This window comes from Gouania willdenowi, chromosome 21, assembly GCF_900634775.1.
Source record: "Gouania willdenowi chromosome 21, fGouWil2.1, whole genome shotgun sequence".
NCBI classification, from domain to species: Eukaryota; Metazoa; Chordata; class Actinopteri; order Blenniiformes; family Gobiesocidae; genus Gouania; species Gouania willdenowi.
The window spans coordinates 5,254,933-5,275,482 of NC_041064.1; the positions used below are offsets into that span (position 1 = coordinate 5,254,933).

Here is a 20,550-nt window from a genome sequence, read left to right on the forward strand (position 1 = left end):
AAGGGGATCTCAACCTTGGGGTCGCGAGACACTGGGAGGGGGGTCGCCAGATGCATTTACTAAGATTATTTTTTTAAACAATTTGAGCCCATTTTTGCTTATTTTTACCATTTTACTGCAACCACATCAAACTTGCCATATTTTAAACTACTTTCATCACTTTTTTTGCCATATTTTTGCTCCTTTGAATGAATTATTGCTATATTACTCCCATTTCTGACACTTTTCCATCAAATTTCAATGCATTTTCTGCACATTTTTTTCACTTTTGAAGACATTTTTTCCACCTAATGTTACATATGTTGATCCATTATTGTCACTTTTAACCTCTTTTCATCATATTTCAGGCTTATTTTGGCCAATTTAACCACATTCACGATTTGTCATGCCCATTATATGCCTTTTTAAACTAATTGTTCCAATATTGACACTTTGAACCCTTTTTTTAATCACTTTTTCTGTCCATTTTTGCCACTCTAATTTGAAATTTTTAACCAATTTCTGTAGTTTTTCGAATCCCATTTCACCATCTTTTCCACCATTTTTGGTCACTTACAACCTACTCAGTTTGCTTTTCTTCCGCTCACTAAGAATTCTTGACTTCTCTCCATCCTCAGATCTGTGTCTGGTCGCCCGAGGCGGCTGCAGTCACCACTGCACGGTGGCGCCGGGTAAAGGAGTGGTGTGCTCATGCCCTCCAGGGCTGCATCTGGACTCCAGCAACAAGACGTGTGAGGCGGTGGACTACTGTAGCCGTCACCTGAAGTGTAGCCAGGTGTGTGAGCAGTACAAGACCACCGTCAAGTGCTCCTGTTACCCAGGGTGGGTTCTGGACGCCGACGGAGACTCCTGCCACAGCACAGGTAACAGCAAACACATGGGCACATGTGGCCCCCTAAAGTAAACACACTAAATGACTCCCACAGTACAAAAGTAGGACAAAAAACATACAAAAAAGGCAGCATAGTTTTACAAAATGATTTCAAATGAATACAAAATTACAATGAAATACAAAAAAAGGATAAAAAAAAAATACAGACAACAAAAAAATTGAAAATGACAACAAAAGTAGACAAACCATTTTCCAAAACACCAACAAAAATAGACAAAATAACTCCCAAAAGTAGAAGAAAAAGAGAAAGAACATTTTTTTTAAAAAAAAAGGCAGCGCAATTTTACAAAAGGATTTGAAATGACATACAAAAAAGGATGAAAAAATACATATAAATAACAGAACATATAGACAACAAAAGTTGAAAAATTATCCAAAATGGTAACAGAAAAAAATCACAGAAATAACAAACACACAAAAAGACTCATAACACACTTGGGAAGAGTAAAATCACACAGAATGATTCTAAAAAAAAAACACACAAAACGCCAACAAAAATACACAAGATGAATTTTGAAAAACATAAAATAGCAGAAAGAAAAATCCACAAAGAGAGAAAACATGCAAAAACGGAAGCATAGTTTTACAAAATGATTTCAAATGCATGCAAAATAAAAAAAATTATAACACATATGTTTACTGTGTAAACACACAAAATAACTGAAAAATATACCAAACAACAACATAAATACTCAAAATGACTCCAAGAACACCCAAGACAACTACAAAAATAAAAGAAAAATGTACAAAACGACTACAAAAATACACATAAATGACATTAAAAATGAAAAATGGCAGTGAAAACACACAAAACAACAACAAAAACACACACAAACCCTTTATTCCTCCCTGTGTTAACGCTCAGATTGGTCATTATTCCCAATGCTGTCATGAATGTGGCCCCAAGATTGGAAAATCACATTTTTGTGTCCCCCACTGCAATAAAAGTTGCCCATCTCTGCCCCAGCCTTTTCAAATGTTGAAGTATCAGTATGTGGGCTCAGCTCTGCTGCGATGCAAAATTCAACAATATTGATTCTGATTTAAAATGAACGCTACAGGCATAGTATGGTAATGAAAATTCTTCGTCTGAGTGATACTCATTAATATAAGAGTTGCACCACCACACAATGGGGGAGAAAAGTTGTCTTAGCGTTTTCAAATGAGAGAATTTAGTAAAAGAAGTGGATAGATGGTTTAAAGAAAAGCTTAAGAGTGTTTAGTCAAACTTAATCAGCGTCAAACCTAAAGAGGCGACCAGGCCTTGTCTGATTCCATTCTGATGTTGTTCCTAAACTACAAGGTGTGTGTGATACACCTCAGGCTGTATATATATATATATGCACACACACATACATTACCATACCAACCCTAATGCCTGTCTTCTCTCTATTGTGCGCTCTTATTGAATAATCCATAGGATGTAAGCGCTTGAATACAATAGTAGCACATGAGGTATTAGATTGTCACATTCAGATTTATGGCCCTGGTTTAATTACTACCAAAACTCTTTTTCATCCCTGGATTGACTGTAGTCGCAGCTCTAATCATACATTAACACAGAGAAATAGACAGTTTTTCATTAAAAGCTGATCAGAATTCTGTGGCCGTGTCATCCATCTTGTCTGCAGTGCAAACACTCCAGCTTTATGTGTGGAAAAATGTGAGGTTTTTATTATTTATTAAACTCCTGGCACACGCCCGCCTCTTATTTTCCCCTTTTCTATATCCCATTAATAGGAGATTTGTTGGTGAGAATTGAAGCTGCTAATGGTTTTCCCAGAGTTGCTATTGTTAGCTTGTTTTGTTTCAGTTTGGTTGAATCCTAAAATGATGTCATTGAGGAAGGACGCTTTTCATTATGTTAGTGTGCAAACTTTCCCTCGCTCTATAGTCGTAGGATGGAGAATGAAAAGAAAAAAAAAACCTTCTCAGAAAAACTTTGTTTATCTCGTCGCACAAGACTTAAAGTGGATAAATTCTGATTAAATCCTGGTTGAAGCTGGAGGGGACATTAAGCACTACAGCAGGGTTGTCTTTACACTTCATTTAATATGTGTTGTTGTTGTTATTGTTTTTGTTTTTATGTAAAGGAGGGTTGGTATTGCATTGAATGCATTTTTTATCTCTTTTTAAGTTGGATTCTGCTGCACTAATGCATAGATTTAAAAAAAAAACAAAAACATTTGAGCTGTTAAGAAATGTATAAAAAGATGATGAAAGCAAACCAAGGATGAAAACTGTTATTATAGGGACATGATTTAAGTGCACAGGGGACAGCTGATCAGCTTTCATAGTTGATCAGTCAGCTTTCTAAAAGCAGAAGTGAGAGTGGTCGTCCAAAGGATGGATGGAGTGTTGGATGCTAAACTGAATAAACAAGATTTCCAAACTCTCTGAATGCTTTAAAGTTGCTAGAAAACGAGAAAACAATTGATAACATTATGTCCAAAATCCACAGAAAACATGAATGAATGGCTGTGTTGTAAATGTCATGCTAACGTACGACTCATGCTAAGTTTGATGTCAAAATGAGTATGTAGTGTGTTCATATTAAATAGTATGAAAAGATTGAGTGAATGTACACTATATAGGGACATTTTTTAAGTATGTGCGGAGGGCACACTCGTCATACTCAACCGTCCCATGATGCATTGCGAGTGGACCATAAAATCGTCCTGGGACCGGTGTCATGAACTGAGTTCACATCATACTGAGATTGTATATGCACATGCGCACTACCGAAAAATTAATTGTTGCTATAAAAAAATTAATTATTTTTGTTTATTTTTGTTTTCAAAGTGACCGGACTCGTGTTTTATTTGTTTATTGGTTTATGTTAGGATTAGGGTTATAATCTCAGTACGGTGGTAAAGCATCCCTACTTCCTTTAGTTTTGTAAAGAGGGGCTTTGGTAGTTTGGTTAGTGGCACAATGGAGGGTCTCCGAAAGTCCCTGATATGTTGGAATGAAATGTATATACGTGAGTTTTTATGAGTTGATATTCTACTTGGTCACTTTCTCGCTTAAAATGCTTTCAGAACTTTCAATTATTGGCGAATCAACGGAGATATTTAGCCTCAGTTTGCTTCTTGTTTTTGTCGTCGTAGGTTCCAAATCATAACACACCTTAAGTTTTTATAAATCAGACTCTACCGTCCTCTATGGACTTAAGACTACTATTGTGTGGACTATCTAAAATGGCACACAGCTAATTGATGCTAACTGACTCATCTAAATACTCATCCAATAAGATAAACAAGCTTCTCATTATTGCAACAATTAACCAGGTAATGAAACCCTTGATCTGCGAGACTATTATGATGAAACTAAAATAGAAATTTAATTTTAAAAGTAAAAATAATTTCTCTAAACCCCAGGAAAGAGATGAACATTAATGTGATTGTGTCTACTGTCACTGTGATCTGTTAAACAAAACCTGATATTTTCCATATCTTCAGTGCCATTGGACGTCCTAGCTTCCAAACCTCCCCGGGTTCTTCCCTGATCTCTGCTGTGAGGCGTATCACAGTACAAACCATTACATCATCATGTGGCCTTTTACTTGTATAAGAAGGAAAATATATAGGAAAAAACCGTCCTCCAAATGTTGCCACAGAGGCATCCAAAGTCTCTCTCTCTCTCTCTCTGTTGTTTCTCCGTCTGTCTTTGTCTAGATCCCTTCGAAGGGTTTGTCATTTTCTCAATCCGACACGAGATAAGACGAATAGACCTTCACAAGCGAGACTACAGCCTGCTGGTGCCAGGACTGAGGAACACCATCGCATTGGATTTCCACTTCAGCCAAAGCCTTCTTTACTGGACAGATGTGGTGGAAGATAAGATCTACAGAGGAAAACTCTCTGAGTCTGGAGGTACAAGTTCAAAGAACAGACTTTATGTTCCTCAAGGTATTATTGCAGCTAAAATATTTTAGACAAGGCACACACACTTAGATGATTTATCCCAGTCATGCTAAACCCTACAACTTCTTTAAAAATAGAATAAATGGCTTATTCTGATAGTAACTGGGTTTTGTTAAATGCATGTAAACTGGTTAGCTCAGCTGAAATTGGACAATCCATAGCTTAATTACCACACCCACATAATGCTATTGACTATGGAGCGAATAGCGCACATAGCAAGTTAGCTCCATAGGAATCAGACACGGTGTTCTGCGCATGCGCCACATTTTTGACTGACAAGGAAACAGATTTTATGTTGCTACAGCTAAAAGGAACTAAACGTCTTAAAATGCAAGGCCGAGGGAAAGTTACGGAGAAAGAAAAAAAAGATTATTTCATGTGGACAGTTACAATAGACAACCCAGATGTGCTAATTTTTTACACTTGTCCACATGAGGTCTTTAACGTGACAAAAGAAATACAAGACTTTTATCTGTGACTTTCCTCTTTGGTTTACACAGAATGATGTCAATGAATGTGATTTACGATTGGTAAAGGATACAGTGCCACCTATGGAGTTCTTCAGGGTTTGGGTTTTTTAGGCTATGTTTACATTGATTTTTGCCCACACGTGACATGATTCTGTTTTTTTTGTCTACGTGAACAGTACAATTCCGATTTTTTTCAAATCCAACCCAGGCCACTTTCATATGTCGATATACAAATCCAATACGTATTTGATATTTTGCAATGCAACTGTTGTCTGAACAGCCAGGTCGCATTCTATCCAACCTTTACGTCATAATAGTGCATGGTACGTAGTACCTCAGGAACTCATTTGAGTATTGGTCACTTTAAGAACACATTCCGTTCATACTTCAAACTGATAGAAACTCATTTAATGTGTAATATATGAACAAGCACAAAAATAATCGGATTTTTCAAAAATATACCAATTGAACAAAAACCTTCTGGGGCCTAAGGCGTTTTTGCTGTTTTCTCACTGCGTTTGATTTTTACCTTTATATTTCATATAAGGAAATTCACAAATCTTGCATGTTTGGTATCATTTTTTTCAGGAAAACCACCCAAATGTGAATACGATGTATTTTCTTTAATATGGCATATTGTATTAACACAGTGGATCTAAAACCACTATAAAAACTCAAATTTTAGTGGGAAAAAGTTAGGGTTTTTTTTTTACTATAAAAGTCACAAAACATTTTTAACGAATCATTTTTATTACTTGTACAGCAAATCTAAACTAGATATTTCAAAAACGTATATATAGATAAATAAAAAAACACAGTTATACATAGCTATTTACAGTGAAATGCAAGCAATTAGAACTATTTACAAAAAAAAGTCACAAATACAGGGAAAGACAAATTATATGTGCCTCTTTGTGTTGATATAAAACAAAAAACGAATATACTAGACACTACACGCCATTCTCACTCACTACACACTAACTAAACAGTCAAATCACAGTAATAATCACTATAATCTAAGACCTGCAGTGTGAACATAGTCTTAGACAAGACGAGAGGTCCGTTATTCCACCTGTGAGTATAACTTGATAGTCTAGTCTAGTCTAGTATCGTATACATTGCAAACCTTTACCAACTCTTTAAGTTAAGTTATGGATTAAATCAATAATATGAACTTTGATCAAGTGTTATTTGGTAAGATTATGTTCTGTGTCAAGATGCTTAAACTGCCCTTTTAACAGTTATTGTAGTATTTACAGTAAATGTTCATGTTAACACCAATAACAATCACTATCAACACCAATTAGAAATTGTTATTCTATTGTTAAGCTAGCTGCCTTTTTCTTGTTTTCTAGGAGTAACAAGTATTGAGGTGGTAGTGCAACATGGCCTGGCCACGCCCGAGGGTCTGGCCGTGGACTGGATCGCGGGAAAACTGTACTGGATTGACAGTAATCTGGATCAGATCGAGGTGGCCATGCTAAATGGAGATATGCGCACTACGCTAATTGCCGGCGGCATGGAGCATCCGCGGGCCATCGCTCTCGATCCAGGCCAGGGGTAAGTTGTTTTCCAGGAACTCGCACTCACACGCAGAATGCTGGTAGCCGCCGCTAGCAGGGCCATCCATCAGATGCTTTTAATAGTGAAATAAAGTCGAAGCGCAGCCTCCCAATATCTCTCACTTGTGCATCTGCTTTGATATATGAAGATATCTGCAGTGTTGAGGCCCATTAAGGCAGCAGTTATTGAGTGCATTAATTACACCCCTATGCTGCTCTTTCAAGAAGAGGAAACTGATGAATCTCAACTCTTCCAGTGTTTAGCTGACCGTTTACTTTAGTTTCTGCTTCACCAGATATCAGAATATTGGAGGTTTTTTTGTGAAGATTTGCCCCGTGCTGTACAAAGTCTGAGATGATCAGTGAATTTAAATGACACGTTTAGGGCCATGAGAAGCATTTGGTCACCACGGAAAACCCTTTGTGGCTTCTTTTTAAACCCGATGCCCTATTATTACTATTACCTCTGCCACAAGTGTCTATTAGATGGTAAAAGCACTCGAGTGAAGCTCCTGTTGGTCTAGTATGTGTCGCACTAAGTTACGTGTTATATTTAGCCAAAGAGTGCTTTTATTGTCTTTTCCTTAGTCTCTATTTACACCCAGACAAAAGAAGTGCAGCTCTCCACCTGAGAGTCCACTTCAAACCCTGCTCAACTCTTCTTGCATTTTAATGTCCTTCTTGTGATGGTTTCACGGGGTAAAAAAGCACTCTTGGGTTTTTGATGTGGAATGAAGCAATAACTAACAATTTTTTATAGCGATAGGCAACCATCACATCAGTGCACTTTTAATGTTCGGTCCAAAGTGGAATTTTAAAACTTTGTTACTATCGTAATTTGTGTAAGAGTTCATTTACATCAAGCTTTTAGCCTCAAACGCACATAGGGTTGTAAAGGGCTGGAAAAGGTCAGTGTTTTGGGAATATCAGAATTAGAATCCCCCCCAGGGGGAAATTACTTTCATACAGGGGATTGAGAGTTATTCCAGATAAAAAGAATAAACACTCAACAAAGAAAAGGAAAAAAGAAAACATGTATATTTACTGTATGTGACCATAAAACAATATAAACTTTTCATTGGAATTATTTATTGTAATTAACCATAAATCAGGGTAACTTTTAAATAATTCATGCTGATACTGTAGTTAGTGCCTATATACATTTTCCCAGCTATATTTAACGCCCATGTTTAAGGACCAACTACCAATTTTTTTTTTTTTAAATCCATGGAAAGCTTTAATCTTTTAAAATTCCTGGAATTCTGCAACCCCTTCAAATGTTATGTTTTTTTTAGTGGTATTATATTTGAATTTATGCTAAACTTCATAGTTATTTCAAATTACTCCTAATTTCTGATTAATTCCAATAATAACTTGAAAAGTTAATATGTTTGAACTTTGCTAAAACTTCCAAGCTTAAGTTCCTGGTGATATTTACAGGAAATTTCCGGCCTTTTCAACCCTAAACAAACCCAATAACTCTTTATTTGTGGGCATTGCCATCTTCTCCCCAGCCCGCTTGGCCCCTACGGTGTAATTTTGATGCTTTTGTGTAGTTTTTTCCTTTCTTAATTGGTACTGTCATATTTAACTGTGGCACGCTTGGACACAAAAAGGACTTCCAGGCGTGTCCGTGTCCATAACAGTCCCAATATCACTGCAGGTCCCACATAATACCTCATTTAAATTTAAAAAGCACATCTTCGAATCGCATCGGGTCGCATTGATACAGCCTATGGGCCATTGTTATTCTTTTGGCTAGAGACATTTCTGAGGTAAGAGCCAAAATCATATTTACCTGTTTGCTGTTGTGACGCGCGGCCTTGTTTCCGTGCACAGTTCCACATTCACTTTGATTGACAGTCTTCGCTACAGGAAGTTGAAGCCTATTGGCTGGGCGATCACTACGCATTTTTATAGGGGTCTATAGGACGGAGGCAGGATTTATAAACATTAAAGGGCCCATGTTATGCTAAATTAACTTTTCTGTGCTTTAAACATCATAAAGTGCTATGTGGGCTTCATACACATGCCCAAAGTGTTTTTTTCATTGATTCCATCAATCGTTAGTTAGAGGGTGATTTGCTCCTTTCCTACTACAGGGTGAGCACAAACACCTCGCTCCAATTTGATGTCGCGTTCCCACTTTGATGACAAATTGATGACATGGCACTGAGCTGGAGAAGCCACGCCTCCAGGAAGCTCTCTGCCGTGATTGACATGTAAACAGACACGCCCACGAAGGTGAGCATGCCAGCGTCATTCGCGCTGTGCTATGTATGCATTATCTACAGTCTATGTATGCACCGACGAACGCCCCGCCCCCCACGCTCTGTCTCGTGTTTATAAAGCAGCATGAGCTCGGCTACGGAGTGGGTGGGAGGAGGAAGTCAGTGTCCCATCTATAGACACGCCCACTCATGAATATGCATTAGTAGGCCACAAATCAGCCTGTTTGTGTAGAGTTGCTCAGAAAGTGACTTTTCACAGGCTAAAACTCTGGAAAACAGGTGAGTTTGGGAAAATAAACCTCAAATACTACATTTTTGGGGTTTTTTTTTTAGAACAAATGGAGATAAATAGCATGACATGGGACCTTTAATGTATATGAATGACCACTGGCAGTAAAAGACTAGTTAGATATTTTTTCGCATTTCAAAAGAATCATACATAAACATAGATTTCTCAGAAACTTCTTCTATCAGCTTTAAGGTTAAAAAATGGTACTTACAACAAATTGGTTATCTGGAAACAAACATTAAAATTAATATTTTACTTGAATCCTGTGGAGAGATTAAATATACGTTCCAAAGCCTGCTGTTGTTAACGTGCACTTAACACATGGAAATCACTGATCTGTTTCAGCACTAATTCCTATGGCTACAGTCTTTTTTTTTTGACTGCTCAGAGTAGAATTAATGAGCGCTGTTGTTACCCAGCACACATTTCCATTACAGCACAATAATTCTAATCGAATTACTGGAATCCACTCAAAGCACTGCCTCATTGATCGGATTTGTCTCATCAAGTGAATACCACGATCGATCCAGACAAGGAGTATTTCGTCCCAACATGGTTTTTTTTTTTTTTGTGGTGCTCAGCATGTGATTTAAACTCCGTTGTCCCCATTCACCTCTTTGTTTCCCTGTGACACTGCACACAAAGTGACTGAAGGCAATGTTTGTTTGTTGGCAGCAAGAAGCTGAAGACATTATCTAATGCACGTCAGTGAGGGTGATGATGATGATGGTTCATTCTCAGGCCTCATTGAGCTGTGAAATGAAATGACACAATCATCCAACGGAGTTTAAGGTTGCACCGGATCATCTGAGCCACTTGTGAAGAATTACTGAGCATTAAATATGCAGTTTTAAAAGGTCTTTAGAGACTGATGTGGGCTAACCAAGAATTCAAGCCCAGGCAGAGCAGATTAAACCAGTGTGTTCTCAAATGGGGTACGATGTGTACCCCTAGGGGTACGCAGTGGCCACTGCTTGAGAAAGCGAGAGAGTGGGGAAAAATAAGAAAGCATTAAAAATAGGTTTTTAGGTTGTTTTTAGTTAAAATGATAGATATGGTGAAAATGATGATGAAAATTATCTTGTTTGAACATAAACTGAAAATACAAAGTCAGTCTTGGTTCCACACTAGGCGGGAGATACTGTAACTGGAAATGATAAAAAAAATATAGAAATAATTCTATTCATGAGGCGCTAATTTTTTTTAATTCCACTTATTTCCAAAATGAGATTATTTAAAATGTGTTTTATTATCACTTATTTCTCCATCGTTACACACTATAATTGTTTTTTTCACAGTATTCTAAACAAATTGTTAGTCGGACAAAGGGGGGTACATGGAATCAGAAATAAGAGAAAGTGGGGGTGGGGGTGGGGGGGGGTACTTGAGGCCACAAAAAGTTTGAGAACCACTGATTTTATACAATGGGCATTAAATGCTTTGGAATATGAAAATATACTGTACTACAGGTTCAGATAATATGTCATTTGAAATGCTTCAAGATAAATATAACATACATAGGAAGTACTTTTTCAAATATTTTCAACTTAGAAACGTTATTAGATAAAAACAAAGCAATCTTTTAAAACCACTTCAGTCTAAATTACAGGTCTTGATCACTGAAGACAGTTAAAAAGAAAAAAATCTCAAAATTTAACCACTTACTGGTGTCAAACTCTCCAGAGAACTCAACTGTTAAACTTATGGCATGGAGAAGAATGACATTCTCTTAGTGTTTGTATAAAAACCCAAGAACAAACTATGAACTCTACAATATAAATGTTTGGTGAGAGTTTACATCACTCCAGTTAAACAGAATAAATACAACCCTGACATTCCAGATACTCGTTCAAAGTGTAACTAAGAAAAATGCACACTGTTCTACTGCATTTGTAAATTATATTGAGAAGGATATTGTGTTATCGCAAATGCAATTACCGTAATTTCCGGACTATAAGCCGCTACTTTTTTCTCACACCTTGAACCCTGAGGCTTAAACAATGACGCGGCTAAATTGTGGATTTTTCCCGGTTTTATAAGCTTCATGCCGTCACAACATTGAGCTCCGTCACATTAGATCAGGTGGAACGATGAAATTGTGAACATTAAATAATTTTTGAATGCACAGAATCATTTTGTCATGATGCACAGTGCAACGACACGGAGAAATGTTGTCAGAGAGAGAGAGAGAGAAAAAAGCTCGTCTATCTGCCCGTTCTGATTGGCCGAGTTTTCTGACGGGCACTCTCATCAGCCAGTAGGGTGCGGCCTGTGTTAGGCTGCAGCACTTGTGTGGATTTTTCTTAGATAATTGCTAAATGATTGTAATGCGGCAAATAAATCAGTGTGTTTTATGACCCGGAAATTACGGTAAGCGTTCAGCCCTAATCGTGGATGACATTTCTTGTAATATATCGATTATCGCAGAATTGCTGTATCTGGATATTATTGTTACCGTGGGCAAAATATTGTGAGAGTATTGTATCGTGAGGTACCTGGTGATACCCAGCACTAATATCTCCTGAAAGGAAAGAATGTACTGTATATGGAGGCCATTTATCACCTTTGCGGAACATTTGAATCTATCCGAGGATCATAATGAGGTAATTGTACTTAGGACTACATCTTGCTTTTTTGAGTTTATTTTCTTAATTTTATTCACCTTTTTGTTTCTTTGTTCTTGGAAGTATTGAAGTATCTGTACACTTTTGTCACTTGTCACGAAGAAACAAAAGTATGGATATGTGTCTGAGAGGTTGTATCGTGTGTGTTGTAAAAGCTAAAAATAATTAATATATTGTTGGGGAAAACAAAAAGGTCTTTAACTTGGATTTATACATTATAGAGAATATTTCCATTGCTTTTTGTCTCTAAATACTTAAAATACAAGCAGACGAATTAGTGCCAATCGTTTCTGTTTCTAGGATTCTGTTCTGGACCGACTGGGACGCAACGTTTCCTCGCATCGAAGCGGCATCGATGAGCGGCGGTGGGAGACACATCGTGTTTAAGGATATGGAGATCGGGGCCTGGCCTAACGGACTAACACTGGATCACTTGGAGAAGAGGATCGTTTGGACAGATGCACGGTGGGAGATTTTTTTACGCTGCGCCGGATGCATTCACACCTTTATGCATGACTATAAATAAATGCAGAGGTTCTCTCGTCCTTTATTCAGTCTAATGCTTTTTATGATCCTGAGAGGTTTGGGATAGTGAAAAAATGTTTTAAATATTAATATCTTAGCAGTGTCGTCGCCTTCTTTGGTTTTTAGTGGATCTTGAAACATTTCGGTTCCACTTTCTATTTTAATGCTTGTGAAAAGAAAGAGTGTTGATGTGTACCAGAGTTGGGTTCAATTACTTTTTTTTAATTACAATTATGATTACAGTGACTGGCATTTTTTCCAATTACAATTAAATTATAAGTATTATTTCCTCCCCTAAATGTCACTTAACAGTTACATTCTCAATTACTAAAGTTCAAATTCAATTCATCATAATTACATAAATAAGCCCATGAAACTTACATTAGCTGTAAAATCCACTAAAATATGTTTTTATCATCTAATTTGTTTAACATCTCTTGGTTACATTGTTAGGCTTCCTAATCAATGAAAATATTGCTTTTAGTATTTGTTGATGTGGACATCGGAGCCTTTTATTGTGTCAGTATTCACTAGATTTCTATGATTTTGAAATGGTAAAATTATTCTAAACAGATGTGACAGGTAAACTTGATATGAAACATATTTTATTAATTAACTACATATGTGTAAGCCATAGAATTATAACATTGTTCCCCAGTTTTACATTTAAATATAGTATATTACAGTTTATAGTCTATTATCTGAACTCAATTACAATTAAATTATCATTACAACAGAAACATTGAAATTATAATTACGTCATAGTTACGTCAACTATGCAATTACATTTATAATTCACCCCAACCCTGATGTGTGCCATGGTTGGGGGTCAATTAGAATTGTAATAATTAATTACATTTATGGCGTAATTATATTTGTAATTGTAATTTTAAAAATATTGTAGTGTGGATGAGCCGTGAAATAAGGGTTATTGAAGTCTTGTCAGAATTCGCCTTTTATTGCTGAACAAGGGAGCAGGACAATCGCACACAGTGCTCTTACACACCATCCACACTGTCAGCACATGAACTAACACACTCCTTTTCCTCCCGTCCACACTTATTAATCCTCGTTCTACTCCCGCCAACCATGAACGTGAGTACACAACAAAAGGAAACGTCACAATCACATACATTAATTCAGGGCGGCAAACACACACGGAAACACCCAACGTGGCAACCCAGACATGGCAACGTAGAACAACACCAAGGCTGGATTCACCGGCATCACAATATGTTGCTGTTGTAATCATAATTAAATTGTAATTGCGTTTACATAATTGACTTTGTAATTGTAATTGCCATGAAAATTCCATAAAAATTGTCAACTGTAATTTAACACAAAACTGTGGAGCCATGTTACAGTTCTATGTACAGTTCTACACATATGTAGTTAACAATTAATAAAATCCATTTCATGTTAAGCTTTCCCACATTTTACCATTAAAAAAAACTGAAATCTACAAGAACAATGACACAAAAAGGCTCAGACGCCCCCACCAAAAATATTAAAAACCTATATTTACATAGAATAGGAAGCCTAAGAAGGTAACCAATAGATAGGAAATAAATTAGATGATAGATATTTGTTTTTAGTGTATTTCACAGCCGATTTAGGATCCGTTAGCACAAATGACGCTAACAGAAAGCTAACACAAGAGAAAGGTTAACTTTTATGAGGTGGTTTATTTCAGACTTAGTAATTGTGATTAATTGTAATTGAACTTTAGAACATAATTGTAATTGACTGTAATAATTTTAATTGTAATTATAACACTGATTGAACATGGATAATTGAAGACGTAATTGTAACTGAAAAATGTAATTGACCCCAACCCTTGACGTGTGCTGGGCTTTATTCAACAGCTCGGACGCCATTTTCTCGGCTCTGTACGACGGTAGCGGCGTCATCGAGATCCTCAGAGGCCATGAATACTTGTCCCATCCCTTCGCCGTGTCTCTCTTTGGTGGAAACGTTTACTGGACGGACTGGAGAACAAACACGTTAGCCAGAGCGAACAAGTGGACGGGACAAAACGTCACAGTCATCCAGAAGACCAGCGCACAGCCTTTCGATTTGGAGATCTTCCACCCCAGCAGACAACCACAAGGTGAGAAGAACAACTAATTAACAATAAATGCTTATAAGACACTGAGATGAGCTACAATGGCCTCATGTAAAGGATTTACATTATCAGCTAGTGGTGGAATAGCCCCAAAGTTGAAGAAGAAGTTGCATAAAGAAAAGTTGTTTTATGTCCCAAGAAAGAGTCATCTCTATACCAGTGATTCTCTTTTTTGGCCTAAAAAGTCTCAAAAAGTATTCATCAGATGAAACTAAAAACGTACAGTGTGACTACTGAATAAAACTGGAATAATTGGTAAAAAATTCAGACTTTTGTGAGACCCAAAGTGGTTTTGGGCCATTTGTGAAATGACATGGAATGACCCATTGTTATTAGATAAACTGCACATTTCAGTCGCATTTGTTATGAGATATGATTTGATTATTTTCTTTAAGCACATAAACCTTACCAAGGGTTTAGGAAAAAGAATATCAGCAGGATATTTAGTCCATCCATCAATCTGACTCCACACAGACTTCTTCTCACACAGGTCAGCAGTTAATCACAGGGCAAGCAGAGAGAGACGTACAGTCACAACACATGTTGGATCTTTGATTTATTTTCACTACCTGATCCCCACATCATTCTTGTTTTTAGGGTGTAGGAGGAACAAAGGCCAGAGAAAACGTACACTACGGAAATTTACGGTCAAGGAAGCGTTGAGTCAGACAAGACACAACAGTTGTGGACACAATTATCTCATTCTTCTTCTTCAAGTATTGATAGGATTACAAATGGTAATTTTTGCAGTATTTTTCAACATTTTTTTAGAATCATTTTAACTTCTGATCGCTGCCTTCAATGGTTCCCAAACTCGGGGTGTGACATCATGACGAGGGTAGAGGGTAGGGAGGCGCTATAATTACCTTGGGGTAATCTCTCCAAGCTGGTTTTGTCAACAAGTTTGGAGAGAAAAACAGGTTATTTGAACAAAGAACTCTACAACAAAGAAAAAGGTGGCTTTTAATATGATTCCCTCACCTTGTTGATTTATTAAAAATGGCTTCTGTTTCAGTCTGTGTTCAACATTTCTATTAAAGTCACATTCCCCAAATAAACAGAAGCGATACGCTTCTGTTTATTTGGGGAATGAGAGTAAAGATCAGAAAATGTTGCAAAATGTGAATCAAATCAACAGGAAACCAAAATAACCTTTGACTAAAATCACTAAATTAAAGCGTGATTAACAGATTGTTTGTGCTGTTAGTTCACCTGTTGTACACAACACAGATGGAAGAATTGGTAATAAGGAACGTTAAAAAACGTATTCCAGAAAGGTTGAAAAGAACTGTTCTCTTTGCCGTATTTCATTCCGCCTCCAACAGTAATAACAGCCATCTGTAAGAAAAACTGTGACGGTTAAGACCTTTGGTAAACCACATTGCGTGTGCTAAATTGATCTAGTTTAATCTCCTACTGCCAGTATTTTGCACCTTCTGGCAGAGACGCCAGACTACATTACAACTCATTTTAGTTCCGGGGCCAAACACGGACCAGTTTGATCTCAAGTGGACGTAGAATTTAGGCAGGAAAATCATCCAATTTCACCATGAATGTGCTCTAGTTTACACTACAGTACAAATTATATGTACATTTTGTAATATTCCCTTCTATTTATATATCGGTGATATAGTGGGGGACAGTCCCTCCAGTGGTATCTGTCATTGTGTCCTTGGGCAAGGCACTTCACTCACATTGTCTAGTATGAATGTAGTGTATGAGTGAGTGTTGGTGGTGGTCGGAGGGGCCGATGGCGAACTATGGCAGCCTCGCCTCCGTCTAGGGAAGCTGTGGCTACACAAGTAGCTTACCACCACTAAGTGTGGAGTGAAAGAATAATGCTTAAATTCTGTAAAGCGACTTTGAGTGTCTATGATAAAGCACTATATAAAATCCAATGCATTATTATTATTATTATTATTATTATTATTATTATTATTATTATTGTTATTATTATTATTATTTATATATCGATTTTTTTTATTAATTTTAATTTAATTTAATTTTTTATTTTTTTATTTCATACATAATGTTCTCATGAATGTGTACACATTTACAGATTAGTTGTTTCTTTAGTCATATATTAAATAAAATAGCAATAATCGCCTTCAACTTTAATATCGGGATATACCATATTGTATTGTGACGTATGTATTGGGATGCGAATCGTATCACCAGATGCCATGGCAATACTCACCCCTAATGTAAAGTATGTAAACTACACACAATATGCCATCAATGAGTTACAGGATCTCTCTTTAAATTTTGTTTAGTGACCATTTTTCGATTTAATTGGAGGAAAATTGCAGATTTTTCAAAAAAACAAACCTTTAGGAATACATTTTTCATTCTCCATCTCAATAACAGCTGAATAAGCGATCCAACCAACCAGAAGCCAAGAATCTGTCCTTAGAACGTTCACCAGCTGATCTGTTTCTCCGACAGCAGGTCTGCATTTTATTAGATATGTAAATCAGTTGGCGTGATGCACTGCCATACTTTTTTAATTGACTTCACCCACTTTTTGTTGGTTTTAGGATTTTAAAGTTGTTGTTTTTTTTATTTTATTTTTGCAAAATGATCCAAATGAAAGCTTCATGATGGATTATGTCGCCCGTGTGTACAATCCACTGAAGAATCTCACGATGTCGAGATTGATTTTCTCTACATTGCCAAGTTTCAAGCTTCCTTTGCCAAGTTTTTTCCTCTTTCTTATAGAATGTTTGTCAATAAAAAAAAAGGCACCATTTCAGTGGTAATCTACTTCATATCCTTTCAGTAATGCCACCGATTGGCAGACGTGAGTAAGTCAGCTTGTTTGTTTTACGTATCTATATTTTTAAGAATGTTTATATGGATAAGTCCGAACACACGAGACTCAAGTGTGGACTAATACCCTTTCATGGGGAGGGGCGGAGAAGACTTAATCCTCACACTTGTCATAACTGAGGCCAAGTAATTCAGTTGTTTTTTTTAGCCGCTCACAAACGAGGAAGTGCTTATTCTAAAAGAAAAGTGACGTTTTTTTTTCTCCCTAGATTAAATGTTTAATGATGAAGGAAAAGAGACGAGTGAAGCGTCTCGACATAATCGATGCTCGATTTAAACCTCAAAATGGAATAAGTTTTTGACTGAAATAGATCAAAAAAATAAAGGGAACCCCAACCCAATCATCTTCAGTTATGATAAAGATAAATTAGGGAAGCCAATCTTGTTTAGTTCTAAAAACAGATCAATTGGGATTCTCGTGAAAGCAGAAAGTGGCCAAAGTTGCAAAAGACGTGTGTCAAAGTTAAGGTCCGGTAGGTCAAATGTTTGCCCTATAGAACATGGTTCCCAACCAGGGGTACGGTACTTCAACACACAGAAACATTTGTCAATTTATTTTTCTAAAATGATTAGACAAATTTCCCCTTGCTCACAGACATTTTTCCTTACCTATCGATATTACATTGTGGCACAACTCTTAAAATACATTAAAAAAAAAAAGGTGAAGATCATACCTAAAATGGTCAAAACATCAGAAAAATATGAGCAAAGCTTTCAGACGAGCCTTCTGACACAAATTAACTAAATAAAGGGGGTACTCGCCTAAGACAGAAAAGTATAAGTAGTACATTGGACAAAAAAGGTTGAGAAACACTGCTATACAACCATCAATGTGGCCTACCTGGAGAAAGTAAAAAAACAAACAACAAAAAAACAATAATACATGTGCAAAATTCCAAATTATTAAGTTTTAGATTCCTCATCCACTCTAAATTCAACAACGTTGATGAACTACACAATATTTGTTTTTCCCATGCTCATGTCACACGACCAGAGTCATATTTTATCACAAATTATGGGAAGAACTGAACACTTTTTTTCTGAAATCTTGCAATTCCTACAAATTCCTTAAACAAAATTACTGAAAAATTGATGATTCTATCAGAGTGGTGCCACCAAAATGTGATAGTCTCATCCGAAGCGCCACATTATCAACATTTACTGTATGTCAGGCATTTAGAATAATGACCAATCTGAGCATTTAATACAAGAAAGAACAAAGGGTTTTGTCTTTGATGTAATTTTGTCTGGGTTTTTCTTGGTGTTTTTTTAGTTTTTAGACCTTTTGTGTATTTTCGTCTATTTTTTTGTCAATATGGCAAATTTTTATATTGCCTTTTTTGTGTGATTTTCAAGTTATGTTAATGCATGTTTTTTTGTGTGGTGTTATCGATGAGTTTTTGTTTATATTTATGTCATTTTGTGCAGTTTTGTTGACATTTTGTGTGTCTTTGAAGTCCTTTTGTATATTTTGTTGTGTTAGTCCATTTTGTGTTTAGAGGGCGTTTAGCGAATCTTTGTTATTATTTTGTGCATTTTGCTGTCGTTTTCTGTGTTTCTGGAGTTTGTGTGTCATATAACTTCCAACTTCTTGAATTTAAATTTTGTTTTGGGGGGCTGCACAAAATTAGACAGAGGGCCGCATTTGTGCCCTGGGCCATCTCTGCTATAATCATGTCATTATTACCTGGTCATTTTATTCTGTTAAACTAAATGAGTAATAAATTGCACCAACTATTTGTTTTGCATGAATGTAGATGATTTATTGAATATATCTTTCTGGTAAAGTGTCTTAATGGGTTAAATGATGTCCGTTTTTATTGCACGAGAGAAGAGAAAATATTGTATCTCCGAACGTCCTATTAAACTAAAGTTCCGTTCTTCTATATTCGTTTGATGAATAAATCAAGGGAAAACATGTTTCTCGTGCCAAAGTAGCAGCATTTTCATGTTCTGTTTTCTTTCATGGACCACATTCAGGCAGGCCTGGAAATGTCACGTCCCATTGGTCCAATTTGCAGTCGGTGCTTATCCTCAGCAACCAATCTGGCTTTAATCCCACGCTGTATGTCCTCCCACTACCTCCTTATTTCTTTTCGGTTTTTTTTCCCAATCAGACTCCAACCCTTGTGAGGAGAATGATGGACGTGGTCCCTGTTCACATCTCTGTCTCATCAATTATAACCGCACTGCATCCTGCACCTGTCCACACCTCATGAAGCTCTCCAGCGACAAGAAAACCTGCTTTGGTGAGTCACAACTGCGCCATTCTCTATTCCTGTGGTAGTTGGATAAAAATACAGTTTACGATATAATAATACAGTTTACGATATAATAATGCAGTGTACGATATAATAATACAGTTTACGATATAATAATACAGTTTACGATATAATAATACAATGTACGATATAATAATGCAGTGTACGTTATAATAATACAGTGTACGATATAATAATGCAGTTTACGATATAATAATGCAGTGTACGATATAATAATACAGTTTACGATATAATAATGCAGTGTACGATATAATAATACAGTTTACGATATAATAATACAGTGGTGCGATATAATAATACAATGTACGATATAATAATGCAGTGTACGTTATAATAATACAGTGTACGATATAATAATATCAGTTACGATATAATAATGCAGTGTACGATATAATAATACAGTGTACGATATAATAATACAGTTTACGATATAATAATGCAGTGTACGATATAATAATACAGTGTGCGATATAATAATGCAGTGTACGATATAATAATACAGTTTACGATATAATAATGCAGTGTACGATATAATAATACAGTGTTACGATATAATAATGCAGTGTACGATATAATAATACAGTTTACGATATAATAATACAGTGTGCGATATAATAATACAATGTACGATATAATAATAGTGTACGATATAATAATGCAGTGTACGATATAATAATACAGTTTACGATATAATACTACAGTGTACGATATAATAATACAGTTTACAATATAATAATACAGTGTATGATATAATAATACAGTGTACAATATAATAATACAGTGTACGATATAATA

The 20,550-nt window shown here is 36.3% G+C and overlaps 1 protein-coding gene across 1 annotated transcript in view; it reads left to right on the forward strand.

The window, feature by feature from the left end:
• lrp1bb (low density lipoprotein receptor-related protein 1Bb) overlaps positions 1-20,550 on the forward strand; it is a 407,613-nt gene that overhangs the window by 242,758 nt on the left and 144,305 nt on the right. The window contains 6 exon segments of the mRNA XM_028435312.1: positions 618-863; positions 4,570-4,767; positions 6,644-6,848; positions 12,295-12,459; positions 14,385-14,629; positions 19,591-19,722. Of these exon segments, the coding sequence (XP_028291113.1) occupies positions 618-863; positions 4,570-4,767; positions 6,644-6,848; positions 12,295-12,459; positions 14,385-14,629; positions 19,591-19,722 (1,191 nt within the window).